Genomic DNA, 27,823 nt, shown 5'->3' with positions numbered 1-27,823 from the left:
CTAAACGTATTTCCAAACTTGTGTGTGAATATTTCTAACTGGGTCCTTCCCCTTTACCTACTAGATGAGATGCCACCCTGGGAAATGGCCCCTCATGAATTATGGGAGACAACCAAATGAGCTGCCTGCACTTGACACTTTTTACAGCTGCTGTACCCTATAAAAGTACATCAGTCTTAAACCTGAGTGTCTCTTTGTTTGCTGCACCTCAACAGCCAGAGCTCAGGGCTGTTTTGTGAACTAAGGGAGTCCTCATGACTCATTTTGGGTAAGCCCTAAATCTGGCTGACAAATCACTGGGGGAGAAGGTGGCAGGAAGGGGAAGGAACTTCTCCCCACCTATCATCGTTTTGATGGCTCTTCAGTGTCTCATGGCTCAGAATGGACAGTGTTAATGTTCCTTCAAAGACTGTTACGTTTTTAATCAGCGTGTTCTTTCCAAGGCATTTTCCAAATACTTGCTGACCATTTTCTCTTGCCTAAAATTGAATTCAAGAAACTTGAGCCAGCCTAAATACAATCCCTTTTCACTGTGGGTGGCTCAAATGAGACCAATTCTGGCACACACATGTTTTTGTGGAAAAGAATTCCAGATGGCTTGAGTTTCTAAGCCATCCTGGCATGCTCTATGCGCTATGTCAGGCTAGAAAAGAGCTCTGCTAAACCAGTCTAACCTAAGGTTGCTGAAATGCTTTTGTGGACGCTGGTCCCACCCTGTCCAAAGTCACTGTGAGGGGTTTTCCTCCAACAATTAGAGTCCCAAACCAAGAAACTGCTTCACAGTCTTTCAGTCCGAGGAATATCTCTGCCTTGCAGGTTTTGCAGAATGAGAGGGACATAAGGAAAATCAAGCCTTACAATCCTAAGGAGATAATATAAACGGACCAACAGAGGTGTCTACTGTGTCCTGGATGTATCTACTATGACAACACAGATGCAGTCCTGTGGTCTGGAATGCAGCAAATCCTTCAGAAGAGCATTCCCAGTTACCTGACAAAACCCTGGGAGCTTTAACTTTACATGTGGCATGATGTGAAAAAAGCTGATTTCTGAAGAGGGAACAAAACAAAGACTAGAACCCCAGCCTGGTGCAGACACCTCCACTCAAGATGAAAGCGGCTGAGAAGGCTTGCTCCAGTGACGATCCTTTTTTCACTGACACCTTGTTTAACCCACACGGGGTCCAGACCCAGCTAACCAGCTCTACTGCTGGAGTTACTCTGTGGAGGGCAATGCAGCTGCACTCCCTTTTACTTTCCCTCGCCATGTGGACCCTTCAAGGCCTATACAGGTTTTATTCAGCAGGTTAGGGATAGGAAAATCCATAGGTCCCCATCTTCAGCCACTACACAAGTCCCCTTGCAGGGGAGGTGAGGATCATGAGGTGCCAATCAAACCCAGATCGCCTGGGGCTAGACCACAGGAATATCTAAGGCTTGGGAAGTGCTGCTATCCTGCTGTGACATCCCGCTGAGAAGTGTTCCAGGGTCTGCTCCCTGTTGCAGAAGTTTGCAGTGCAGTCAGAGATGTAAAGTAAACAGCTGTGCTGCTAAGGAAAATGAGTACTCAGTGCTGCCCGAGTTGAGAGACCTCGAGGAAAACACCTGAAGGGTCACTAATCCATGGGTTCTGCATGGAGCTCCCACTGCAACAGCTGCCTAAGAGCTGTGGTGACCCCCAAGGAGGAGGGAAAGATGGACCTGGATTCTTAATTTCAGAGTAGCAGTGTGAGATGCAAAGCTGTGTTTTGTGTCAGGTACAAACAGGTGACGTGTGTATTTGTGAATGCGAAATGTGTGGACCCCGACAATGGGAGAGCTGTGAATTCTAATAATAACTGAGGAGAATAAAGCATGGAAAAAGGCCTTTGAACCTATCTTTTGTTTGCAATTAAGCCTGGTTGATTTAGGAGCCTTGGAATTAAGGTGTTAAAGATGTTGCTTTTTCCTTGCATTTAATCCATAAAAAGCTCTGCAATAATAGCCTTTTGAAGTATAGTTTTAGAATATTACTTGTATCCTTGAAACTATAACTTTGGAATATATATGAAGGAAATATGCTTATCTCACACCTTATTGAAGCAGAGAAAAACAGCTTAAGAAAGGAAGATGAACATCACCTCAAGGGTTTATGGTTTCGACCAAAGGGAAGCTGGACATCACTGTTATGAGATTTATAGTCTCTGCAATTAAAAGGTGGACAGACATCTGGGGAGCTGGACCCCACCAGGTGGGATTGGTCTTTCTTCTTTTGGAAACTGGACCATCACCATCTGGGGATGCTCCTTTGAGATACATCCTGAGAAATTAAAATCACAATAGTGTATAGAATTGTGATGTAATAATTTGGAATAAAAATTGCTGATGAGTAAAAGATTGGAAATAGAAACTGCTGAAAAAAGCTGATGAGTACCCCTATAAATACCTGTAGCCATCAACTATGGGTGTGCAGTTGGAGGGAAAACTTCCCCCACTGTACCCAGCGCTGTATTGCTCATACTTTACCATATTAAATTATAAATTGATTGCTGCTTGAATATTGGCCTAGTCAAGCTTCTTATTCATAACAGCAGGGACATCCAGTGAGGAGCAAACGCAAGCAGCTCCTTTCAGAGGAGGCAGTAAACTCTTGAGGTGAGGCATTTGCCACCCTCAAACTTAAAAGGTGAAGGAGGGAGGTGCCAAAGCAAAGTGAGTCCAAAAAAACAAAGGCCCAGTTCTCCAGGGTAGTTAACAATTTGCTCTAGTTAAATCTAATCCACTGAGAGATGAGAGAAACACACAGATTATCAGCTTGGGTCAATGTTAATGAGGGAAATAAAATGAGGAGACATACTTTAAATTCCAGTGACACAATCAGCAAACTCCTTTCATCACTTTGTGACAGTGCGAGAAGTTCTTTATAATTAACTTAATTTATAATTAACCTGGAATAGAGGTGCCTCCTTTTAAATGTAGGGAAAGCTGAAATCAGGAAGCCCTCAGGGATAAAAACGCTGTGGTGTGGCCACGCAAGCCCAGCTGGTATCCAGCGCAGATTGGACCTTCCTGGCACAAACTTCCCTCTGAGGCAGTGCCTGGGGAATCTGAGTGCCAGCAGGCTCTGGAGCGCCTCTCACCCTCCTGCCACACTGCACTGGGGCTCCTTGAGTCACTCTGTTTGCTGAGAGCAGGCCAAAGCCTCCTCCTGGGAGTCTGGCTCCATTCCTCTGTGGTATCCAGCCGAGCCCTAGAGTTTCCCCCAAGGATAGCACAGGGCTGGAAGATACTGTGGCAGTGAGAGCATTGTTTTAGCCAGCTCCGCAGAGGGGCCAGGGAAACTCTGCAACGAAACTCTTCAGGGGAGTCATCACTGCCCAAGCAAAAAGACAAACTGATGGGCTGTGGTAGCGACAGAGAACCAGACACTTCAACAGCAGAAGCAGAGGATTGCTTAAGTTCAAGTCCCCAGATATTCCAAGGGAGAGAAAACAGTGTATATAGAAATGCAATGTGTATGTCTGTTATGCTGTAACAGAATAATATTTAGGTTGTAAGAGTAACCAGGGGCTATTGCTGAGAACAGAATCCCATCCAGACAGTATTGACACAAATATTCCCTAAAGCCGGCGTGAGAAAAAGACGCAGCCCTTGCCTGATGCACTGAGAATGAACTCACAGACAAGAACAAATCTTCCCCAAAGAAAATGAAGCTTAAAGCAAACTGTAAGCTTTCTCTCACTCTAGGAAAGGGTGAGGGGTTTCTCTTGTCATTGTTTTAGCAGCACAATCCTTGCACTGGTCAGTGATTGAGGGGCAGTGCCCGAAGCAGTGGTGCCCCCCCAGGGCAGTGCACGCACAGAACTCCTGCGCTGGCCCCGGGGCTGGATGCCTTCCCCGAAGGAGGAGAAAGCTTCTGCTCACTCTTTCGGCAACAGCTGGGGGCTCCTTCTCAGCTGCAGCCCTGAGCCCCTCGGGACGTGTCCCCCCAGCAGCCGGCAGCGTGTGTGGGCTCCGTGCGCCACAAAGCAGGAGGGGCGGTGGGGAGCCCGCAGGCCCCGGGGCACACCCTGCTCCCTGGGGTAGCCAGCAGCAGGGTGTGCCCTCAGACCTCCCAAACCGGGGCAAAGCCATCTCTAATGGCAGCACTGATTAGCCGGGATACGACTTTGCCAATGGCTAGGGTGTACATTTTCTCACATCAGATTAAAAGGAGTAACACTCAGCATGCTGCACCCTTCGCTTCCGAAGCAAATCTGGGACATTTCTAGGGAGTTACAAGGAAATCAGACTGGCCCGGTGTCTGCCTTCAGCCTGTGCAAACCAAGAGGGGAATGAAGAGTTTGGGCTGGAGACCTGGTGCTGGGCAGAACACTGTACCCACAAGCAAGCCTGCACGGCCAAGCATCGGGAGGCCAGCCTTCATTTTCCCCAGAGCCAAAAATTCCTCCGTGCATCACCTCTGGATGAGCAGGAGAGAGATGACTCTTGTCTCCCAGCTTCTGCCAGAGCTGCCAGATGGGTGCAACACTTCTCCCAGAGCAGGCAGAGAGCTGTGATGCCTGAAATGGGGACACTTGCACTGTGTGTGCCCTGCTACTCTCTCTCAGGGCCTGTACTGACTGCAGGCCCTTGTAACAACCCAGGTGGGGCTCACTCGGGCTCTTCCGCCCAGGGTTTCTTCCCAGAACATGCCCTGCTGGACCTGGGCAATGAGAGGGGCTTGCACAGGGCACTGGCTCTCCCCTTCTCCCCCAGGCCCTGGAAACACACCCCAACCCTCTGCCTGCCTGCTGTGGGTGCATGGGGCCCGAGTCCCTCCCTGCGGGAGGTGCAAGGTGTGCTTTGCCTCCCATTGTGCAGGGAGGCTGGGATCATCCCTCATGGGTGGGACTGGCCAGTGTGGCCTTGCTTTGCAGCCTGCCCTCTGAAGGGCCACTGTGTCCCCTGTTTTTCTCCCACTTAATCCCAAGAAAGATGCAGGACAGTGAGGCAACTCAGCATTGTAGCCCCAGAACAAACACCTTGCTGATATCACAGGGCTCACGACAGGGAGTGCTTTAAAGACAAAGGCTTTGCTGCTAAACCGATCAGGCTGCCAGAGCACAGCACTCAAGGAAAACAAACAGAGCAGTCTCCGGGTGTTATTAGAAAGGTAATTCACTGTCTGAAGGGTCAGAGGAGGAAGCCAGGCCAGAAGAGCAACTCACATGAAATGTGCATTTCGGGAGACAGAGGGGCCAGCACTGAAAGGAGGAGAGAAGTCTCCAGGGATTTCACGGGGCTGAAAGGAAAACAAATACACAAACCCAACTGACCAAACAGAATTTGCTCAATCCCTCCCCTGTGCCAGCGACCAGGGGAACAGTAACTCAGGTTCAGAGAGCAGGGCCTAAAGCCTGTCTCTAACACGTGATCCTGGCTAACACTGCGGGAGAATGGGGCTAACTTAAGGTGGAATTAGTTGGGATTTCTCCAACCTCTCTGTGGAGGGGGTTTGCTCTCAGTGGCATTTGCTACCTGTGTGAACTCTACTCCTACAGTTAACTCCTGACTTCTGGATGGCTCTTGTGTGTGCCAGGGAGTTAGCTGGAGGTGAGGGCATGTGCAGGATTTTCCCCACAGCGCTTTCAGTCAGCATTTTGTCCTCTTTTATGCACCCCATTCAAAGGGCTGCAATCCGAGCTTGTGACTTTTTAGTAAAAAGGCAGCTCAGCTTTGCTGAAACGCCACAGGAATGTTCTGAAATGGGTGTGGGGGGTATCTGGGGCAGGATGCTGTTCCTGTACCAGCTCTAATGAAGTTCCAGCAGCCTCCTGCAGGGCAGAGTGTTTCCCACCTCCACCCAGCCACAATCTCCTGCTCTGCGTTGTGAGGTGCCCGGAGCGGCCCTCCCAAGAGTGGTCATGGCTCAAGCCAGCAAGCAGCACCCTGTGCTTATAGAGCAGCTCTCGCTGCGGGTTTACAGGCAGCATCGGGGAGCTGCGTGCATCAGCGTCACTTCAGGCCTCAGGGAAACTGAGGCACAGAGTCCTGAGGACCCTGCTAAAGCACATGGAAAGGTACACGCCGATCCAGGGACACGGCTCCACCAAGCGCTGCAGCCGCTGCCCCTGCACAGCCCCCGGGGCAGTCGTGCTCGGGCAATGGCAGGCGCTGGGCACCCTCGGGGATATCAGCCTCCTCTCCGGTCCTGCCGGCTGCACACAGCCCTGCCCGGCCTCTTCCTCCCCGAACAAAGCATTTCTCTTTTCCCTCCGGAGCCTTCTGCAACTGGAATGGAACCAGCGAGATCGTGCTACTTTTCAAAAGCCGCAGCCTGAATTCTCACATCTACTTAAGAGCCCCACACCGCCAACCTTAACCTTTTAGGCGCTGCTGAAATGCTGACACGGGCTGCACCAAGCCCTCGGCTTTCATTGAACTGCAAGCAGCGAGGCTTTGTACCAGTGTCTCCCACCAGGCTGGGCTGGGAGAGCGCATCCACCCGTATCCACAGAGACAGCCACTTGGCAGCAGGAACACGAGGACTCCAGCCCTGAGTTGAGACAGGATCGCCGAACAAAAAGCAGCCACCTGGCTCCTAGCACCGGGATTCGGCTCCTGGGATCCTGCACAGCAGCTGGGAGAGCTTACAGCACGGATCACGCAGAAGCAAGCAATCACCAGCTCTTAGTATCACACACAGGCTGCCTGCAAAGAGCAGTATCGACAGAGGTCTCCCGCCGCCCCCTGTCCATGGCTGCGAGGCTCGGGGCCCAGCCCAGCAGCTGCGATTATCAATCCCGCTCTGCTCGTCCCCCCCGAGCATGTGATGGTCCTGCCCGCTGGATCAGCTGCCCGAGCCCGGCGCTGCGTCACTCCGTGCCGGGAGAGGGGCTCGGGCTGCTCTGCCTGCCGGGGCCGGTGTCCGCAGCATGGAGAAAGTGAGTGCCGCCTGCGAGCCGGGCTGCTGTGCCAAGCAGGACTGGGATTTCGCCTGGGCTGCCTGTGGGGTTTGAGGTGGTGCTAGAGATGGGCGGACAGGAGGAGATGTAAAGCTGATGTATGGCTTCGGGAAGAACAGTTAGGGCAGACCAGCCGTACTTCTTCTCTTCTCTAGCATGTTATCTAAGTAGGGAAGCTGAGGAATGTTTTTATTCTCAAGTACTCTAAAGGTTTGGGTCCGTTTGCAACTCTACTCTTTCCAGACTCTTTATACTTTTTTTCCCTTAATCTGTGTATTTTTCTTCTGGAAAATGCCTTTTGGGTGCAGGAGTGGGTTAACTCTTAATGCAACAGGAGAGGAAAGCAGGCTGGCAGTGTACTCTAACCCGCCCCTGCTCCCGCAGCTTTCCTTTCCTCGAAAGACCCCCCCGGGCGCAGCGGCTGCATTCCAGAGGCGGAGCAGAGTTCGTGCCGCGGGGATAAGGGCGCAGGGACTCGAGGAACCCTGAGCTGGGCAGGCTGTGTGCGGGCAGAGCGGGGAGCAGGCATGAGGGCAAGGGGGCCGTCAGGGGGCCGGGGGACAGCGCCCAAGCCAGCTGACTCGCACTTCGCCTCCCTACCTGCCCCTGCACACGGTTAGGTAGCTCAGTACGGGGCTTGTGTGACCAGGCTTTGGTAACACAGCGGGCTACCGGGGTGGCTGCTGTGAGAAGCTGCCAGAGCCTCCCCCGTGTCGGCAGAGCTCCAGGACGGACACGGCGCTGGCCAAGGCCGAGCCCATCAGGGACGGCAGGAGTGGCTCTGCGATAACAGCCTGCAGCCTGTGGTGAAGGCCGTGGGGGAGCAGCCGCCCCTCTGCAGCCCATGGATGTCAACAGGCAGGCAGAAATGCACTTGCAGCCCAGGGAGCGCGCTGTGCCGCAGCAGGGGCATGGCCGAGGAAGGCTGTGACCCCGTGGAAAGGGACCCGTGTCGGAGCAGTGGTGAAGAGCTGTAGCTCACAGGGAGGACTCACTGGAGGGGAGCGCTGTGGGAGGGAGCCGCACCGAGCAGGGGAAGGTTCCTCTCCTCGAGCAAAGGCACAAACACCGTCCCCCTTCCCTGCCTCCCTGTGCCACTGACGGGGAAGAGGTAGAGCCGGGAAGGAGTGGCAGGAAGGCATTTTTAAAGCCTGTTTTACTTCTCATTATCCTGCTCTGATTTTCATCGGTAATAAATTAAATTATTTTCCCCAAGCTGACTTTGTTTTGCCTGTGACAGTAATCAGTGAGTGACCTCTCCCTCCCTGTCTCTGTTTTAACTCATGGGCTTTTTGTTGTATTTTCTCCCCCCGTGCAGTTGTGACAGCGGCTCTAGTGGGTACCTGGCATCCAGCCAGGGCCACCCCACCCCACCTCCTTGTCACCTTATGCTGCTTAGGGGAGCGGGAGACCCCCGTGGCTGCTGGGACTCAGCCCTTCCCCTAGCACAAAACTCATCTTTGGGTGTGCCACAGCTGCTGTGTGCCCTGGCCCAAGCAGGATTGGAAGCCTTGCCTTGGGATAGACTAACTCCTGTGGTTTGGCCCTGCAGGGACTGGTTGTTACTCAGCTGGATGTTGAGCCTGGTGAGTGCATCAAGGTCAAAGGGAAGATCCAGTCTGATGCCAAAGGGTGAGTGAGGTGGTGAATGGATTGATGGGGGAAGCCAGAGCTCCTGCTGTGTTCAGCTTGCCAGCACTGGCAGCTGGAGTTGCTGCACAGGCACCCTCTGCACTAGCTCTGTTTGCCCAGGTTTGCTGTGAACGTGGGGAAGGACAGCAGCACCCTCATGCTGCATTTCAACCCTCGCTTTGACTGCCACGGGGATGTCAACACCATCGTGTGCAATTCCAAGGAGGATGGCGTGTGGGGGGAGGAGGACAGGAAGGCTGACTTCCCCTTCCAGCATGGTGACAAGATTGAGGTGAGGCCCCAGGGGTGCGCACTGGGCCCAGGCACCGAGTGGCCAAGGGCACAGCTTTTCATGCTGCCCTGTGCCTGTGTGGGGCAGAAGGAGCAGGCATGGAAAGGGGAACGAGCCCCAGGGGAAGAGCCAAGGAAGTGTCCAGAGCTGCACTGCCCAAGTCAAGCCCAGCTGCTCAGTGCCCCACTCTGGGCTGAGCTGTGCCCCTCAGAGCAGCAACAGCACTGAGCTCAGACTGGGTCTGTCTCATCCCACGGCTGCAGAAGCTTCCTCCCTGCTATGCCTCTGCTGAGCTGCTGAGCACGGCCTTGGCAGCAGCAGCACGGGAGGCAGTGGGAGTGAGCAAGGCCTGGGAGCTGTGATGTGTCAGCTTCATTCCTTCCTTCCTCCCGTCCTTCCTTCTCTCTCATGGCTCTCTACAGATATGCATCTCCTTCGATGAAGCTGAGGCCACGGTGAAGCTGCCCGAGGCAGAGTTCAAGTTCCCAAATCGGCTGGGCATGGAGAAAATTGAATACCTGGCTGTGGAGGGTGACTTCAAAGTCAAAGCCATTAAGTTCAGCTAACAGCTATAGCTTGGTTTGTTTTGTTTTCTGCCCCCTGTGTAGTGAAATAAACCAAAACTTGCAATGGCTGCTTCCTCTGCTGTTCCCTGCTCTAATCTGCTTGCTCCTGTGTGTGCTGCAGGGGGGTGGGCAGGGAGGGGATGTGTATCCAGCCATTTTCCTCCTTACACTGCAGCCTTGCAGCTGGTTCTGAGCTAGACACAAGCCTGGCAAAGCCTGACTGAGTGAAGCTGCCTTAGCAGGAGTTGCTCCCTTCACCCTGCTGGCTCCACTGTGTGGTCCCTCTCTGGTTCCTCCAGTGTAGGATGAGTCCCAGCCAGGAACAAGTGAGTGCTGGCTGTTCACAGTGCCATCCATCCCTGACCACGAAGGGATGCTCCCTGCTGGGCATGGGGGACTGACAGGGAACTCGGGGCATGGCTTGTGCTCTTGCCAAGAGCTTCGCTTTCCCAGTTGTGTGCACTGTAGGCTGGCACTGGTTGGCCTGAGGAGCAGTGAACAGTAGGCAGGCTGGGAACAAGATGTGGAATGAAAGGTGAAGCCTGGCAGAAAGCTTAGGACTGATTTGAGGGAATCCAGGCTGTCCCTGGTGCTCATGACTTGAGGTGTGGACACTGCCAGAGACAGACGATCAGGCACAGTCGGGGGCTGAGCAACACGTCAAGTATGGGTGACAAACCCCGTGGCAGCCTGTGGGTCAGTGTCTGGGACATTGCCCTGCTACAGGGCTGTATCCAACAGAGTTACCAGGGGCATTTAATCCTCAGTGCACTGAACACAACTAACTGCAGTTAGGCAGACAAAGAAGGAAAAAAGCTTGGTAAAGAGTCTCTTCTGCTTAGAACCTCTGTACTCGTGCAATGCCTTGGAATGTGTTTGCTGCTGCTCTTTCCCCACAGCCTGCTGACCCAAGCTGGGACTGTCATGGCATTGGAGGACCCATGGAAAGTAAGGAAGTGCTGCATGCTGTGTGGAATGGGGAGCCTGGGCAGGTTGGCTCGGTGGCTGTGTGACTGTGCTGCCAGCGGGGCTCAGTCAGCAACAGCCTGTGCAGGTGAGGCTGCCTTAGCCAAAGGCTGCTCCGTGCTGGAATGTGATCCCTGCTGGCTAATCCAGGCACAGCTGCTCCTCCAGCAGCTGAGCCAGCCCGGGCAGGGCCACGGCCCTCTGTGGAGCATTTGAGCCATCCCAGCTCCGTGTGGGCAGGCTGACAGGCTGCCTTCATGGCAGCAGCACTGTCCCCCCTGCACTGCAGCAGCTGCTTGGAGCTGGGCACCCCCAGGGGAGAGGGCGCAGATAATGGAGGGACTCATTCCTGCCCTGCATCTGCTGCATCATTTATGGCACAGGAAGCTACGTGTTTAGAGGCTTGGGTGTGTTTGGTAGGGAAGGCTCAAGACAAGTCCTGCTGGTGCTTTGCCCTGTCAGGTAAGGCTGGGGATTTCTGTGTTTTGCAGGGTATTTGGGGTGGGGAGTTGGGGAAGAGAGAGCACTTTTTGCCTTGCTTCTCCCTCTGTCACATAACCTGGCTGAAGGTAAGTCCAATCAGGTGTGTGACACTGAGAAGGTACAACAGCCCTGATGCAGCAGTGGCACAGGAGAGCTTAGAGCTGAGTGTCTCTGTTCCTGGCTGCCCTGGTCAGGTGAGGTCTGTGTGCCTCAGAACTGACAAGAATAAAGCTAATCCCATTTTTTTCCTTAAGCTGGCAGCCCTGATTGCCAGCTAGGTTAGCCACAAGTGTTCCTGACTGCGGTGCTCAGGGCACAAACAGCGCCTTCCTGGGGCCACCCCCCTCCTGGATCTCCCACAAGAATTAATTCACTTTATCCTGCTTTTGAGCACTGGCAGTTACCACTCAGGAGACCACAAAACAGGAGAAAGGGGAGGAAGGAAACATCCCTTTGCCAGCATTTCCTGCTGCTTTGAGTCTTTGCTCCCATGTCCAGGAGCTATAAGTAATCCTGCTCCTTTGAGGGACGCCAGTAAATGCAGCGTGCCCTGGCTGGTTCCTGTCCAGGCTTTGTCTCCTGCTAGAGCCATCGGGAAAGCCAGAACTCCGTGGCCTGCTGCAGAGGAGAGGGTCACAGTCAATGGGAAAGTGACATTTGTCCCTGCCAAGTGTGCTCTCCTGAAGCACAGGGAACTCATGTCAAGATTTCTGGGAGAACCCTGAGCCCTGCTTGCTCTGGAGAGGAGCAGAAAGCACCACAACATGGCCAAAGGGTGCAGATTTTCTTTCTTTGCTGAGTTTAAATCCTGCACAGTGGGCACTCACCATTTTATTTCCTTACAGTGTCATGGCCAGGGAAAATGGGACCTCAAAACCCTCTACAAAACAGCTGTGAGGCTGCCTTATAACATGGACACTGAGTTGGGTGTGAGAAGAACTTTTTTCAGGGGAACAGGCTGCCCGGGGAAGTGGTGGAGTCACCATGCCTGCAGGTACTTAGGAAAGGTGGAGATGTGGCACTTGGGGCAGAGTGGTGGATTTACTGGTGCTAGGTTCACAGCTGCACTTGACTTTAAGAGTCTTTTCTAATCTAAATTATTTCATCAACACAGATTAAGTGAGAGGTGCTTTCACCTCACACCTTGGAAGATGAGAACAAGTAACCGGTTCTAAAAGAAGGTGAGTCTGGAAGCAATAGATTGGACAGGAATTAAAATCTCATGCACAGCTTAGAAGAGCAGTGAGGGCTAAGACAGACCAGCAGCTTTGTCTTCTCAGAAAATAACCTCTCCCTGAGCAGTTCACATTAACTTCACTCGACAGAAATAGGCCATCCAAGTGACTGTGGCTGCACGAGCCTGCGTGTGGCACTGACTGTCACAAAAGCCTCAAAAGACAGGCTGAGGACACTGGGCACCCAGGAGCTGGGTGCTAGGAAGGTGAGGGGCAGCCCTCGGTGAGGCACGAGAAGCCAGCAGGGTCACTTCCCGTCGAATTTACAACCAAAATGTCTCCTGACAATTTCTTCTCAACAATAAACACATACGAAGTGAACCAACAACCCGTGTACAAAATGAGGAGGCTAACACCAGCTGGCTCCTGCTCCTCCTCCTTTGTGCCCTCACCTCCCACTCCCTCAGCCCCAGTTCCAACATGTACAAACCAAAGGGCACTTCAGGATTCACTTCACAAAGTCAGCCCCAAACCTCGTGCTGTGTTACCTCACAACTGTTCTGGGGCAGCACACAGGAAACCATAACCACACCATTCCCCTTTCCCAGCGTGCAATGGAGGTCTGGGCATGTGCCTGGATGGTGCTGGGGTGGGATATCCTTGGGGTCAGATGGGTACAGACCCTGTACTGTGCTGTCCAGGCTGTGGGCAGGAGCTGAGACCCCCATGGTGTGGGTGCCCTGCAATCCCCACAGGCCAACACGTTCCCTCCCTTCAGAAACCAAACACCTGACGCTCCTGCTTTCCAACAAACAGCAATTTTTTTTCCCCTTAAACCTCCAATGCAGCTGCATGCTGCCAATCTGCCTCATGAAGAGTAAAAAAATACATAAAGAATAGAGCTTTACTCACCTTTTCTCAGCAGGCTTCAGGCTGAGATGTCCATTGTCCGGCACTCCCTCACACTGGACTCCTGTCGGGCTGGCCCGGCCCAGCTGTCCCTCGTTAACCCTGATGGCCACACAGGTGTTGGCAATAAAAACACAGCAGCAGGGACAGGCAGCGAGCCCTGCTCTCATTTTTGGAAGTTTTTTGAGATTTTTGGAGGTGAGGTTGGTGAGTCCTGGGCATCCAGAGCCCCTCACGGACAGGGGGCCCTCCCCTCAGCAGCCCCCTAAGATGGCGGCCGGGTCCCTGAGGGAAAAGAGCTCCTGCCGAAAAATTTGGCGGGAAGAGCCATGAGCAGCTTCTGCTCAGGGCCCCCTTTCTCTCCCTAAACTTCTTCCTCTCACAGCTGCTCATATTCCAATTTCATTCTTTCTAAGCTGGTGGTTTGTGTGTATTTTTTTTATTATTTTTGTTGTTGCTGTTTAATCAAAGTTTTATTTACCTCAGTAAAACCACAAGCACCTCATGAGTGGTTTCCCCCATACTCCATCAAGCTTTCACCAGTTCTAATCCTCCCCAGCTGAATTATGTCCTCGTTTTTGTTTTTTTTTTTTCTTTTGCATTTTAGTTCTCTAAGTTCATTTAGTGCTAAAAGGAAGAATTTAACAAGTAAGGCTGGATTTTCTCATTTGAAGTGCCTCTGCTTCTCAGTGCAGCCCTAGAAGAAGGCTATGGCCTCAGGCTGCAAACCACAGAGGAAAAAGCTGTCTGGCTCACATGCACCCTGTCCCCTATATGGTTGAGGAGAAAACAAGCCCTTTTTCCTGATCTCAAAGCAGGCAGAGCCACACTGACCCCCCTCTCAAGCTTGTCTGAGGGTGCTGAGCCTGGCTGGCTCCATCTCCCCGACATCTTGAAATGGGCAAGAAGAAAGCAGATTTTTGCAATGGGTTTTGGCACCGATGCACACCAAGCTGCACAAAGGCTGGCCACAGACACACAGCCAGTTGCACAACACAAGGGCTGATTGTTCAGTCACACAGGGAGAGAAAAACCCCCTCACACAGCAGAGCTGCAGGACACTTGGTTGGTGTGCAAAGGCACGAGCAGCACTCCTGTGGGAACACAGCCAAGCCCTAACACTGTGCCACAGTCAGGACACGTCCCCTCTGAGGGGTGTAAAGGGATAAGCAGCTCTTATGGAAACCCTGCCTTGCAGGGTGAGTGAATGAGGCACAGAGAAGCTTGGGATGGTGTCTCTAGGTGTGCCTCAGTTTGCTCACACTGATTTAAAGCAGGGACTCTTCGATGAAAAGCTCTCTGTTTCCTGTTCTGCAAAGGACAGGATTTATGTGGAGTGGGTATGGAGTGCTATCCAGTCTGCTTTACTTTCTTAATTACCAGCCTAAACAATCAGGACAGCAACTGAGTCGTAAAGATGATGGATAAACTGTTGTGCTCTGGGTTGGACCAGTTTTATAGGTAACCTTCACAAAAGAGCTTGTGTGTAAACCCACAACCAACAGACCCTGGTATGTAAACACTCTTTACTAGATTTAGTCTTGAAGGAAGCATCTGATGTGAATTCCTTGTGACCGCCAGTCGCCCAAGGGCTCTGATAAAAAAAGGCCAATTTGAAGTTGGATGAGTAGATTTTCCTGGCTTCTATCACATGCATGTTGCTAAAAGCACGTGAGGCCTCACTAAGAGCTGGCCTGCTTTGAGTGGAGATAATAATTTCAGCCATGCTGACCCAGGAGAGAGGCTGTTCCTAACTAATGTGCAAATCTAACATAACGGTGTTGGTTTTGCACAAGGAGATTTTACTTGGAGCTGGCACCATGTGTAGCAGTCTAACTGCTCTGTCCTTACCAGGGTTTTCCTCAAGTCACCCAAGGGAGATCCTGCTTTCCCACTGGGCCTGTGGCCAGCTGAAGGTGGCTGTCACACAATCCTTGAGCAGTCCATGACTTACCTGGAGACAGCTCTAGAGAAGGTGCTTGACCCAGGCACCACAGACTGACAAACAGAGCCCCCCCAGGCTGGCAAACAGGCCAGGCTGTCATCCCTGGGGCAGGGTGGGATGTTGGGCATTCCAGAGCAATATCCAAACCAGATGTTTCTGTTATAAAGTTCATTTCTAGCAAAAATTGCCAGGCTGCTGAGAACCCCTTCCCTGAGGTGCATTTTGGGGAAGGAGTAGCACAGCTGATTGTGCTCACTGTATCTAATGTACTGGCTTTCCTCACTGCAGCCACTTCAATACAGGTTCAGTATTAAAAATCTCATGTAGCCAGACCCAAAATGGAGATTTGTGTCGGTAAATTTACCAGGACTGGACAGTAAGTGTAAGATTTTATCCCTGGTATTCCTGTCCCACAAAATCAGTCCAGAAAACTCTGTGTTTCCTTTATCCTCTAGTTTCATAGCCACAACAGAAAAGCAAGGTGGGATAAAGAGCAATGAACACACTCCACTTTTTGCCAGAAGTAAAAGAAGTAAATATTTTTGGCTGAGAAGTAAATCTTCAGGCTTGCCTGATGTGTAAGTACCTTTAAATTTATATCAAGGTGTACTTCTACAAAACTCAGTAAACTTTGCAGTTAGGAAGGTGATTTTTGAACAAAACTGTGCAAAGAGAGTTTTTATGCACTTAGAACAAAAACTGTGGCTTTAACTCATTTCTCACTTGAAAATATAAGCTGTTATAAAAATATCAGTGACTATCACTTGCCTCATTAGCTGATGTTTCTCTGTACTGTGGGAACACACACAGGACTTGCCTTGTCCACCCCAAACTTGCTGGAGGTGCTCCCCCTGAAGCCATGTGGGTTCCTGGAGCAAACAGGCAGATCCTGTTTGGATGGAGCCTCTTCCTGACCTGGGGACAAAGTGCAGGCCTTGTATTTTTCAGGAAAGAACTTGCTAAATGGAAAACACACAAACACCTCCCAGATCTACCATGTCTTTGTGAGTTGTTTTGTTAAGTATAAGATGGAAGGGTGGCTGCAAAAAAAAAAAAAAAAAGTAATCTGGATTTAAAGTGCTTTTAAATCTAATAAATTAAACTGCAGCAGTGGGTAGGATTTTTTTTAGGGCAAATGAAATGCGTTGATTGGATTGAAACAGCTCCCCCCGCTGTTTCCCTGAAACTCTACTCAAAGCAGGGCCTATAAATCACATCAGCAGAGATCCCTGTCACACCTCAGGGAAATCTTTCAGGCTTCAGCAGAAACACAGGCCACAGCTATGAGTATTCAAAATAAAGACAGAATTTCCCCCACGTTCCTGCAGGGAATTCCTTGCTTCCTTGCCAAGTGCTAGCTTGGACTCCTGACACATAGCTTGTCATAAAAGAAGTTTGAACTCCAGACTCAGAGGATCATAGGATCAAGAAGAGGAAAAATTTGTTACTTTTGTGGCCAAAATCTCCTTTGTAAGGCCACTTAATGGTATCTTTAGCATGCGTTGAAACAGGGTGAAGCTGCTTCTGGTAGCCCTTTATTATATTAAAAAACAACCACAACAACAGCAACAAAACCACGATGAGATGTTTCAAGCTACTGCATGACTATCTTTGGGGTTCCCTCTTTTTGTTAAGGTCTTCACAAAATACAAAATTAAATGTCTTTTCTACATACAGAACAAAGTAGAATCAAGTAACTGATTAGAGTATGTACAAAAACTTACACATTCGGTCTTGTTCTTTAAAAAATATAAATATCAATAATGTTCAGTAAAATGGGTTGGTTTTATTTTTAAGGCTTCATTCTTAGATCCTTCATTATTTAATGAGGTGTCAGGTAGGCAGAAAAGGGAGGGAAGAGAGGAGGTCATGTTTTTTATTAAAGGTCATGTGTTTAGTTCCTGTGAGATTCTTCCTCATCTCGGGCAGGAGGAGATTTCCCTCCACAACGATTTAAGTTTCCAGGAAGTAGAGGTGGAAGGAAAGGAAAAGAAAACCTTTATTATTGCTATTCTTTTTTCCTTCATTAAAATCTTGGTTTAGACCTGTCTCTGTCCATGGCCTTTGAAGAGGAGCACCTGCCAAGTAAGGGACTAAAGGGACTCGGGCAGGGCTGCACCCCAGCTCCACCTGGGCCAGGTTAGAGCGAGGAAGAGGCTGCTGGAGGTGTTTTACCACCGGCCCCGGCGGAGGTAGCAAGTGCAGCAGCCAGGGCAGCTGCTGCTGCTGCATCCCTGGGTGTGAAGTCCGTGGGGAGACTTTCCATCAGGCACTTGAGCTGCTCCTGGCCCAGTTTGATTTTGTCGTCGAGCTCCCGCTGCTCTATGAGGAGCGCAGACTTCATCTTGACAAAGTGCTGGTAGTCCTGGAGCTGCTCCTCAGAGAGGTAATTGCCCAGGATGTCCAGGACCAGCCGTTCCCGACGGTCGAGGTTTTCCTTGAGCTCCCGGGCGTCTTCGTGCTGGCCAGCCAGCAGCTTCCGCTTCTCGTTCAGGGAACTCTGCACACCAGAGAGAGCCCTTCAGTACCAGCAGCACCACACTCCCGAGCCCCTCCTGCCTCCCAGCACCACCTCTGCAGACGGCTGCAGAGCTCCCAGAGCACAGTTAACAGCCTGGGAGAGGAGGATGAACTCCTCATCACGGAGGGACTGTGACCCCCACTGGACTGGACTCTGAACATCCTTGCCAACGGGAGGCACAAAGTGCTGCAATAAAGTCAGGAAACCTCGCCTGAAAGCGACAACTACCGGGAAAATCTGGTTTCAAAGCCACCCCAAAAATGTTAAAATGTGGCTGTGCCCAACACAGCTGCTCTGCATCCAGACAAGGGCTGCAGGATCCCAGCCATTTATACAAAGGAGGATTAAGACTCGCAGGGACAATGCCTGAGCAGCTGCCGGTACGGGAGCACCGCGAGCCCCGCGCTGCCCTCCTGGCAGCCCCTGGAGGTCGCTGCAATGCCGTGGTGGCGGCGGCTGCTGCCCCAGGCCCGGGCTGTGCCCATACCTACCCGCTCCTCGCTGTTGGCGCTGTCCCCCAGGCTGCTCAGGACGTTCTCCACGCGGGCCAGGCGTCCCGAGAGCGAGAGCAGGAGGTTCACCACCTTATCCAGATCGCCAATGAACATCTTGTACTTGTCAAACTCGTTGGGTTTGCACAGCGTGCTGATCAACAGCTCCACCTCCTCCCCCAGAGCATTATTCATCTTAATGTCCTCCAGCAGGCCCTCCTTGGCTTCCTTCAGGATTTCCAGTTTGTGGGTCAAGCTCCCGATGAGCTCAGCCTGTTGGAGGGGAAGCATTGCCACATTGGTTGTTACCAGCATCACCCTGCTCATATGGGTGTTGACAACCCTGCTCATATGGGTGTTGCAGGTCCTGAGGAGCAGGGTCAGGTCAGCAACAGCTGACAAAGAAGGGAGGAAACAGAGAAAATACTGAAATTCCCCACCTTGGAGATAACCCAAGCAGCTCATCAGGTTGCATGATGATATATTTGTTCCGTGAACATTTATAAAAGAGATCTCTGATTTGGTGTACTGTATTCTGATACCCAGCTACCTACAGATGAATGTTCTGTAAAACCTCTGAGTGAAAAGAGCTGCAGCCATGTCTCTGATGTGCTCCTCATACCCAGCCTGAAATGCCTTGAAGTGCTCCAAACAAGTGCCTCACACACGGAGGCATCGAGGAAGCCTTCACACCAAAGATGCTCTGGATTTACTCAGTGTCTGAACACAGAGAACACACCCATTTTGCAGAAACACTGACACTTATTCCCTGCCAAAGAAAAGGAGGCCCCCGGGGTTTGGTTACTCCAGGAACAGCAGTGCTGCACATGTGCAGGAGATCCCAATTTCTGTTAGGATTTAGTGGAAAGACACATGCAGAAGCAAGTCTCTGGCCTAGGGCTTGCAATTCCTACTTCTGTTTACTTGGAACTGAGAGCACAGCAAGCAGCAGCAGCTCTCCATGCAGCGGGTGGGGATTCTCAATGTCTCCAGTTCCTGCACTGCTGAGGCACAAACACCTGTGTGTTCATCTGCTCTGCACGCAAACACCACAGGGTGCAACAAGTCAGTCACAAGGTGGTCTGAAAAGATTCTCTCTGAGTCCTCCTTCCATCACAACTGAGTGTCATTGCAGGCAGGATTTTCAAACACTGGTGAGGCTGGGGTCACTGGGGTGGGCTGGCAGCAGGGAGCACATGGCTCTGTACGGCCAGGCACCACTAGATGGAACACTTGGACATGCACTGCTCTGTGCCTGCACCACAGCCCGCCCTCCGCTGCCACACGCGTGCCAAGGCTGAGCAAAAGGCCACTGATATTCCCTGAAACAAACATCCCCTCCCTGGAATGACCCCCACTGCCAGCAGGGTAGCTCAGGGGAGAGGGAGCAAAGGTAATACTAAATCCCACTTCCTAAGGGCCAACCAAAACTCCTTCATGGGCATTCTTCCCTCAGAAGTACCCAGAGACAAACCCCAGCCCTTGCCCTTCCCAGGGGCTGTGTTTCTAAAGCCCCCTTCCAAAGAAAGATCCTCAGCAGTTGATTGCTGTACCAAATCCTGAGGAGCATCAGGAAGGATGCATGTCCAGGGTTACAGTTAGGTGGGGAAGTCTCTGTGGCAGCACGCCATGGGGTGGTCTCAAAGTCTGGCACTAACCTCAGCCAGTTTTCAGGTGGATGGGGCTGCTGGGAACCAGCAGCTGCTCCTCCCTGCTCCAGGAGATCTGCCCTCCAACTGCAGCAGCAGGCTATGGGGCTCCTGAGAGTCAGGTACCTCTGTTCTGAAGGCCTGGGAGCTGGAGGAGCTGTGGCTTAGGTTTGTGTTCATTAACCAGTGACTCTCCTGCAATCCCAAATACCAGCCAACAGATAGATCTTCTTTCCACTTACAGTGGAAATGTGCTTGGTTTATCCAGAAGATTTCCCCACAGGTGCTGCCCTCAGGAGCCCCTCCTCAGGTAAGGCTGTGCAAGTTTTCCTGCACACAGACCATGAGCAAAGGGGCCAGACTGTGCTGCCTGGGCCTAATCACTCCCATCTCCTCCTGGCTTTCCATGCAAATGGAACCTCTGAAGCTGGGACTTGCCCTCCATGGCAGGCTCATGGTGCAGCACCCTTGTCTTGTTCTGGACCTCTCACCTTGGTTTGAGCAGGCAGATTTGGAAGGGAGTCCAAGGAATGCTATGGATGTGGCAGGGGCTGCCTTTGGAGCTGGGGGTGCTACAACCAGTGCTTTGGGCCACATGATGAAAGCAGCAGGCAAAGGCCCTGGGCAAATGCTTTTGATCAGTGAGCCACCTGTGTATTTGTGACCCAGAATCTGTGCAGTTCCACAGAAAGAAAAGGTGGTGAACAGAAAATGAAATCTGGGCTGTGCTACTCTCCATGGCAGCGTGGGATGGTTTAGACTTAGAGGCAGGCATGGCAGCTTTTGACAGGAAGGTAGGAGGTGTGTAGGAGAGGCACAGACAGGCCACAAACACCAGCCTGTGGCCCCCAGGATGTGGGAGCTAAGCAGCATACCTGTAATTACCAGGTAACTAATGTGAGACAACCACAGGGCAAATGAGAAGGCCCTTCAAATGCCCTGGAAGCAGAGCATGGAAGCCTGCAGCAAGAGCAGGGGGCCATTCCACAGTGAAATGTAGGCTCAGTAAGAGAGCAAAATGTGTCCTTCCCTCCTGCCTGCTCTCTGTCCTTCCCAGCCATCACAGGGAGGTTGTGCTGACTGAGCCACCGAGGTGCACCTGGCTTTCAGTGGGGCAGAGAAACAATAGTCTGCGGGAAAAAGAGTAACCCATGTTTCTTTGGATGCAGTGAGTGCAGACAACAGGTGAAATGGGTAAACTGACTTCACTGAAGAGGAAAGTCCTGGGGAAAAAAATCTCCTGCACTCAGTGCAGTCACTTGCTGGACTCTGTTTGTTTCCATCTCATGCTGGCCTCACACAACTTGCTTCACTTCTCCCTTTTCCTTCCTTGCTGCTGAACAGGGACAGCTCCTGACAGTCTGTACACTCAGCATTAGGTATGATCAGGCCTGCCTCAGGGTGGTGCAAGATTGGTACTCAATCTGCAGTGAGTAATTCAGATTAACTCTCTTATACAATTTGGGTCACTCTAACGAAGCTTCACGGGTGGCCTAACCGCTCCCACGCAATTTTGGGTGCTGCCAAAAGCTGACATCAAATAGAAATGCACTTCAGAGCTTATTATTATTTCAGGAATGTGAGCAGCAAACAGTACTGTGTGCTGAATTTACCTTTTTCTCATTGATGTCCAGCAGCTCTTCTTCCTCACCTACTTCTTCTGGCAAGTCCTTGATTTTATTCAGCAGTTCTGCTTTGGGTGCTGAAACGCTGTAGTAAGCAGGACAGGTGACCAGGGTGACAGGAGCTTCCCTTTCCTCTCTCCTACACCAGAGTGAAGAAAAAGCAAGAGTTCAGTCTGAGCCTGACTTTTCCCGGTGTTTAGACCCATGGTTTTCCAGGACTCCCTCTCTGGTACCTTCCAAGGTGATTACCCACCAGGACAAGGCAGATTCCTGCCATCAGGGGGTCCCTGATGCACAGCACAGCCAGGGTTTAAAGGTGATTGGACACAGCACTGCACAGGATTTACCTTGCTGAAGGTGGCCAGACTGCCCTTACCTGGCTTCATGCAGTACACCTGACTTCTGGACAGTTCTCCAGCTGCCACCTGGAAGTCTCTGTCTTAAAAAACCCACAGTGGGCAACTTGGGCTGATCTTGTAACAAGCAGCTCCCCTCAACCCTCCTTCCAGAATTTGGCCTCTTGTTATCTCTGTGCCTGCCATTATTTTCATCCTGATTTTACTCCACTATCTCTGTTCCTTTGCTTTGGACTGAACTGCTTCAGATTACTAAGGTTCAGATAGCAAAACCCAGTTCTATCTCCAGGGACGTTTCATTTCCTGCTCTGTTCCCAAGCTCAGCATCGTTCTCTGCACAGCCCAGAGAGGTGAGCTCAGAGCCCAGCTCATGGGAAAGGCTGCTTGGAAATGCCCTGCCAGGCCTCACACCTCTGAACTGCACAACTCACTCGCACCTACAGACATGCAGAAAAATTTGGCACAGGCCAAGTTTCAGAAGCAAGGGAGCAGGGAGTTGTGCCCAGCGGTGCTTACGTGTCACCCGCCGCCGCCGTCCTGCTGGCCTGTGTCTGCCACATCTTCCTCTTCATGTTGTTCTCCTTCAGCACGCTGCTTCCACCGGGGAAAATCCCTTCCATCAAGTCCATGGTAGTTTTCATTTTGGAATCTGGATCCAGGATATCAGCCAGAGACTTGTCTTTATGGACAATTTCTTTTGCTAGAGCCTCTGACTTAATATCCTCTGGGGTCTTGCTCTTTGCCTTCACTGGGGGTGCTGTGCTGGTTATCCCAGAGTCCAGGCTGGCATTTTCCAATGCTGGCTCTCTGGAGTTACCTCCAGGCTGAGTTATGGGCTGTCTGTCAGTGCTCTGAGGCCCTTCAGGAGAAGCAGGGGACTGGTGCTGCTGATCCACAGCAGATGGAGAGCCAGTCCTCTTTAATGGGGTTGGCCAGTTATTTTCACTGGTGCTGGTGCCCAACCCTGCGGTCTCCCTCTCAGCCAGGGCTTTGGGAAAGCTTTTGAAGCTGCAATGGACAGAAACATTCTGTGAGATGAAGAGAAACCTACCACCCAGAGACTCCCATTGTACCACACAGTAAAAGCCTACAAGGAGTGAGTTTTCCTTCTCTCTCACTTGTTTTTGTGTCTCGCTTCTCACTCCAATATGGAGGGTCCACAGTGTGAAGCCACTGGCACCAGAATTGTTTTGTCCCTTCAACCTGGACACTGCTGGATTGTCCTTCCAGCACAGAAAGAACTAGTGAACACCAAGTCACTTTGTTTTCCACTGGCAGGCTGGGGACATTGCACGTCCCCACCTGGGAGTGCCATCCTGAGCAGCCTCTACCCCATTTGTCCTTGCTGTGTTGGAAGGCCAGTCACTACTACAGCCCTGGCCAGATTCTTCCCAGATGGATATCAGAGCAGCTCCCTGGGAGTGAGGGAAGCTGTGCAGAGTTAAACCTCCTGGGCACCTCGCCCAAAGTCCTATCCTTCAGGAGAATTTCCCTATACAAGGCCTGACTGTGACATATTTGCATTGTCATTTCTTGGCAGACGGTCACCGCGTCATGACAGCATTATTTTGTGCCAGGTCCAAAATATATTCTGGGAAATACTAACTGTTTGGAGAAACCCATCACGGATTTTCACAGCTGTCTCTCAAAACCAAGTAACTGGAAGGAGCCAGCAGCCATTCCAGCTCTGTGCTGGAGCGAGTCAGAAGCAGCCACACTGAAATCTGCGGGAGAAACAGCCAGGAGTGTTCCCCCATAATCTCCTGTCCTGGGGGCTTTGGGGAGCACCTGTCAGTGCACCTGCTGGTGGACCAGCAGCGAGTCTGTCACTCCCTGTCCCCTGACATGGTGCAAGCTCCCAGCCCGGCCAGCAGCTGCGGGTCCCGCGGCCCGAGGGACGAGCCCATCTGTCCCAGCCCCGCATATCTTACTGTATATGGCCCGGCACCGCCCGAGCCGCCGCGCTGCAGCCCGCCCTTACCTCACACCGGCCTCCTCTGGGAGCCAGGGGGATTTGTCTCCAGCTGCCCCGTTCCCCTCAGCAGGAGGGGCAGGAGGCGGCAATTCCTCCGTGCCGTTGGCAGAAGTGCAAGAGCGGAGCTCGGGCAGAGGACGGGATGGCGGCGGCGGGGAGAAGGGCGCGACAAACACCTCGTCGTCCTCCTCGTCCTGCAGCGGCGGCGGGGGCGTGAGCTGCAGCCCCGACTCCGAGATGCGGAGCTGGGTCACGGCCTGGGGAGCAGGGCTCTCTGGGTCGGAGGAAGTGCTGCTCTGCGTGGGCAGGGACTGCCACCTCTGGGAGGGCTTGGGCCCGGCCGCCGGAGGAGACACCACGGCCCTGGCGTAGCCGCTGTCTTTGGCCGAATGAGCCCACGCTGCTTTGGGCGGGAGGGACCTGTGCAGCAGCCCCGCTTTCCTCCTCCACATCATCTCCTCCGTGGCAGTCTCGGGGGATCTGTCCTGGGCAGCATCCAGAGGCTGTGCCTGAGTGCTCCCGCTGCCCTCAGGGGGAGCAGCCTCTCGTTTGGCATGGTGCTGTCTCGGAGCCTGGCTGTCACCTGTGCTCTGCAAGTCTGCGGGAGCCTGGCCGGGTGTGTTAGGGGAAGAGTGGCCAGGCCCAGAAGGAGTAAGGTTAAGGAACAAGGGTTTAAAGCCTTGTTTTTGCTCAGGATAGTGACTCCTTGCCTCTGTTGGGGCTGGGAAAAATGCAGAAGTCCTGCTATCTGGCCTGGAAAGTTCTGAGAGCTTGTGACTCTCAACCAGCGTGGCAGGCCCGGCGACAAGCTCTGTGCTGCGGAGGGGATGGGGATAGTAACTGGTGAACGCCATTTTCTCTGAGTGGCTTCTTTCTTTCTTGCTGAAAGACCTGAATACCAAGAGACAGACCATGGTAAGATTAATAACTCATCAACGAGCAGGAAAATTTACTGTGCACCTCCTTAATGGGCAAGTTACCAACACTACCAGAGGCCAGCATCACTGCCTGCTGGTCTAGGTGAGGTACAGCTGAGCTTTGAAACTGGAAATGAAATCCTGAGCCAGATCTACTCCCTCTCACCATCTCCCATCATTGTCAGTGTGTGCTACATCACACACATAGCATGCACCACAGCAGCAACTCAATGGAAAAACTATTAGGAGAACCTAATGGCTGGCTTCCATTCCTGCTCTGCTTTCAATTTTGTTTGTTACACATGGAGTGAGTAGCAATTGTTGTAAGATAGACTAATTGACATTATCTACCATCAAATTCCATTCTCAATTGCTTGAAAGTTTAAGAATTTCAGCTCTATGAGCCAAATATTCTCATAATGTTATCTGCTCCTTTTGGAAAGGCGCCATTAAAATGATTCAACTGTCTCCAAGAATGAAGAAAGGCCAAAAAATGCACTATTTTGACTATAGAGAAAATTGAAAAAAGCTCTTGCAGCCTTGGAATCCTGTGAGAAAGAAGAGCTCCCTCAGACAGGCAGGTGTGACCAACACCAAAGCCAGCACATTCCAACTGCAAGCGGATGTTAAGGCTGCAAAGCCAGCAGATTGAATTATTCCTTCCAGGTCTTTTAGGGTGTTCACATGTGAGCCTGAGAAACAGCATCTGGCCTTTGGACTGAGGATTCTGCTGGGAATCCAGAGCCAAACCTATTTGCCTGTCTGGGTGTTTAGCTGGAAAACAAACTGAGCAGTAACAATGGCACTGGCAGAGGCAAGAGAAGGTGGCCTGGAACCACGAGGCCATATCATAAACAGTAAAACACAACGGAGCTCTACTACCAGTGCATTTTCTGTTCTTGAGATGCATTGTCAAATAATCCTGCCAATCTGTCATCCTGGAGACTTGGGCCCCAAATTTGTTCTCAGATGTACTGGTACTAATTAAGAACAACTCTGTCAAAGACATGGGTCGTTCTGGCTTTATTCTGGTGTGACTGAGAATAGAATTTGGCAGCCTGTGCCTGGGGGTGGGGAAACTTCCCAGACAGGCTGCTCTTGGTATTGTCTGTGGTTCCTGGACAGTAGCAGTGTGTATTCTGTTCAGATGCTCAGTGTTTGTCGGGAATGCCAGATGGTGATTCTCTAATTTAGAGATCTCTCCCACTGTGGAAGCAACTGTGCATTCTAAAACTGGTGGAGCAGTTCCCAATGGCCTGTGACACCTGGGGAACAGAGGAACAGCACGTGTGGCTGGGCCAAGTGATTGCTGACCAAGGTTTTCCTCACTTAACCATCTGACTGTTTTCCTCTCCAGCAGGAGAGGTAGTAAGGATGGTCCCATCTCCTCTGCAGCTCATGGAGCAGCTGTGTCCCAAGGAAACATAGAAACGTAATTCCTGCTGCCTGCCTTGCCTCCCTGAAGGGTCCATGCATGGAAAACACCTCTCCTGTCCTTTTGTTTTATCCTTTGGGAAGTCCAATTCCAAGCAAGAAGGGAAAGCAACCTCCCATCTCCCAGGAGAAATGTGCTTGTGGAGCACACGTGGGATGCCTATGCTGCACAAACATCATAAAACTGTTAATAACAAATAATCTTTGTGCAGTGAAGCATGAAAATGAGAAACCTGCATTTCGTGCCCCAGTAAACTTGTTTTCAGTCTGGGCGTTCCATCCCATTACTTGGAAAATAGGTTGGGGAAAGGAAAAAAAAATAGAAGGAAGGCACAAGCAGTGATTGAGCAGCAGGATGAAATGCCATCTCTAGGAGAGAAGGGGGGCAGGAGGAACTGAAACAGCTGCATTGTTCTCTTTGGAAAAAAACATGGAAAAAGTTATTCCAAATCAAAGTAAACAAGTGTGTTTTAAATAATCCTACAAGGATGTGCCTGAAGGCAGATTGAGTCCCTTTAAAACAACATTTATGTGTTCTTAGAGGCAAAAATGGCCAGAAGTAGGATCAGCCAGAGTGGGAACCTTCCCCTGCTTCCAGCTGTCACTCCCTGACCCAGAGCTGCATGAAGAAACCTTTGGACACAGCAGTGTTAACTCCCACTGTGACCACAGAGAGGGCTGGCATTTACTGCAAGTTTGTGGGGAACAGAGCTCCTTTGTGAACAATGCTTTTAGTCCCTCTTGATGGCTTTTACTGTAATGGGAGTTAGCTGTTTGGGCACTCAGGGCTTAGGGCAAACATCTATTTATTATTTAAATGTAAATACAGCACGACCAACTTCAGTTCTCATTAACTTCAAAACAATCAGGGGCTAAGTGGAGACTTACATAAGCCCTAAGACATTGAGTTTTGTGCTTATGCTCTTCTGTTTTTAAAAACATTTCTCTCTCCCCTGTTGCTGAGCACAACATCCTGCCTGGATGAAGGGAAGCAGCCCAAAGGCCATCTCCCAGTTGAGCATGATTAAGGAAATATCCTGGGTTTAGTCCCTTGCTTTTGGGGAGGCAGCATCCCTGGTGGATAAAACCACCCAGAGTGGGACATGGAGGTACTGTTTCCTTTAGGATCCTTCAGTTAATGCTATCATACACTGTGAGTTTCAACAGCAGACCAAACACACTCTGAAGTTACAAAAGTGGGAATTTGCTGCACAAACATGCTCACAATGACACAAAGAGGACTTGATAGCAAATTAATGTCCGTGGTGGTGGAAGAAAAAGCTTGTAGCAACTCCTCCTCAGTCTGCTGGGCACAGCACTCGTGGAACATGTCTGTGCAGGTGTGAGCTCTAGACAATGCTGCGGGCAGGCAGGGGGATGGCCAGAGCTGGGGACAGGGACACGGGGACAGGGACACACACCCACCTGGCTCCTGCGCCGAGCACGTAGCAGGGATCCCTCACCACGGCGCCCAACTCACTGCTCTCCCTCCTCAGCAGCTCCTGGGGCACCGACACAGCGCCGGCAGCAAGCAAAACAAAACGCCAAAACATGGATGAGAATGCCTTCCAAAGCCTGAGAGCAACTCATTCCCCATGGCCATCCACTCCTGCCTAGCTCCAAACAAATTCCTGCAGTGACAGTGCAATGCAGCCTGAAAGGAACATTAAGCACTGTACACAAGGCCCTGAAAAACGGACAGTGAGTGAGGCAGAGAGGTCTGCTGCTAAACTGGAAATAAACATTTCCCACAAAAATATCTGAAAAGGCCAAAAGAAATCTAATAAATAATTTAAAAAAAACTCATTCTGTTGGTTTGGCTTTCTACCCCATGTTTATAGCTGTGGGTTTGCATTGGAGATGGATAAAAACAAACCTAATGAAGAAAGCACTTCAACATATACTTCCCTTTCAAACAGACCCTATGGATTGGTGTATATACTGGAATATATACACTGGAAG

General features: G+C 51.3%; 2 protein-coding genes across 8 annotated transcripts in view; one reads left to right on the top strand and one right to left on the bottom strand.

Annotated features, from left to right (window-relative positions):
* Positions 1–6,220: 6,220 nt before the first annotated feature.
* Positions 6,221–9,483, top strand: LOC135446428 (16 kDa beta-galactoside-binding lectin). Its single transcript, XM_064710153.1, has 4 exons — positions 6,221–6,904; positions 8,478–8,557; positions 8,678–8,849; positions 9,272–9,483. The coding sequence occupies exons 1-4, from the start codon at positions 6,896–6,898 to the stop codon at positions 9,413–9,415; spliced, it is 405 nt and encodes a 134-aa protein (XP_064566223.1). The 5' UTR covers positions 6,221–6,895; the 3' UTR covers positions 9,416–9,483.
* A 6,905-nt stretch (positions 9,484–16,388) lies between these two features.
* Positions 16,389–27,823, bottom strand: part of SHROOM3 (shroom family member 3) — a 109,264-nt gene continuing 97,829 nt past the window's right edge. For all 7 annotated transcript variants that reach the window (XM_064710145.1, XM_064710146.1, XM_064710152.1 and 4 more), the window contains 6 exons: positions 27,287–27,363; positions 23,517–24,401; positions 22,052–22,543; positions 21,168–21,318; positions 17,906–18,178; positions 16,389–17,393 (listed from right to left, as the gene is read on the bottom strand). In XM_064710145.1, the coding sequence (XP_064566215.1) occupies positions 17,034–17,393; positions 17,906–18,178; positions 21,168–21,318; positions 22,052–22,543; positions 23,517–24,401; positions 27,287–27,363 (2,238 nt within the window). In that variant the 3' untranslated portion in view covers positions 16,389–17,033. The remainder of the gene's footprint in view (positions 17,394–17,905; positions 18,179–21,167; positions 21,319–22,051; positions 22,544–23,516; positions 24,402–27,286; positions 27,364–27,823) is intronic.

The sequence above is a fragment of the Zonotrichia leucophrys genome, chromosome 4 (genome assembly GCF_028769735.1).
Source record: "Zonotrichia leucophrys gambelii isolate GWCS_2022_RI chromosome 4, RI_Zleu_2.0, whole genome shotgun sequence".
NCBI classification, from domain to species: Eukaryota; Metazoa; Chordata; class Aves; order Passeriformes; family Passerellidae; genus Zonotrichia; species Zonotrichia leucophrys.
This window is presented reverse-complemented; position numbering and strand designations above follow the sequence as displayed.